The 476-nt window shown below is 65.3% G+C and overlaps 1 protein-coding gene across 1 annotated transcript in view; it reads right to left on the bottom strand.

Moving 5' to 3' along the window:
- Positions 1 to 202: 202 nt before the first annotated feature.
- The window catches only part of SDRG_09012 (hypothetical protein), a gene marked incomplete at both ends in the record, with an annotated part of 1,396 nt that continues 1,122 nt past the window's right edge, over positions 203 to 476 (bottom strand). The window contains one exon of the mRNA XM_008614921.1: positions 203 to 436. Coding sequence (XP_008613143.1) covers positions 203 to 436 — 234 coding nt within the window. The remainder of the gene's footprint in view (positions 437 to 476) is intronic.

The following is a 476-nucleotide window of genomic DNA, read 5'->3' as shown; positions in this document are numbered from 1 at the left end:
GTGCGCGTCGCCTTGAGGTAGCGCAGGATGCGGCGCAGCTGGCTGCCGTGGTGTTCGTTGGGTGCGTTGAGGTGGCGCGCCATGAGGTTCGTCGCGTACGCAATGTCGGGGCGCGTTGACCGCGTGCCGATCCCGACCATCATTCCGGACGAGTTCGACGACGTCGTGTCGCCTACCTGGCCGGAACAATCCGCCGCGACGTCTACTGCTCCAAGCGAGACGGACCCACGCGACGCTCACGCCCAAGATAATCTTGATCGCCTTGGGCATCTTGATCATCTTGGGCGTGAGCGTCGCGTGGGTCCGTCTCGCTTGGAGCGGTAGACGTCGCGGCGGATTGTTCCGGCCAGGCAGGCGACACGACGTCGTCGAACTCGTCCGGAATGATGGTCGGGATCGGCACGCGGTCAAGCGGTACGTGGTCGGGCGTAAAGTCCTGCGACGTGGCGCGCTTGCGCGGACTCGTCGGGACGTGA

The sequence above is a fragment of the Saprolegnia diclina genome, assembly GCF_000281045.1.
Source record: "Saprolegnia diclina VS20 unplaced genomic scaffold supercont1.28, whole genome shotgun sequence".
Classification (NCBI taxonomy): domain Eukaryota; phylum Oomycota; class Saprolegniomycetes; order Saprolegniales; family Saprolegniaceae; genus Saprolegnia; species Saprolegnia diclina.
The sequence above is the reverse complement of the archived record's forward strand: the minus strand, read 5'-3'. Positions and strand labels throughout refer to the sequence as shown.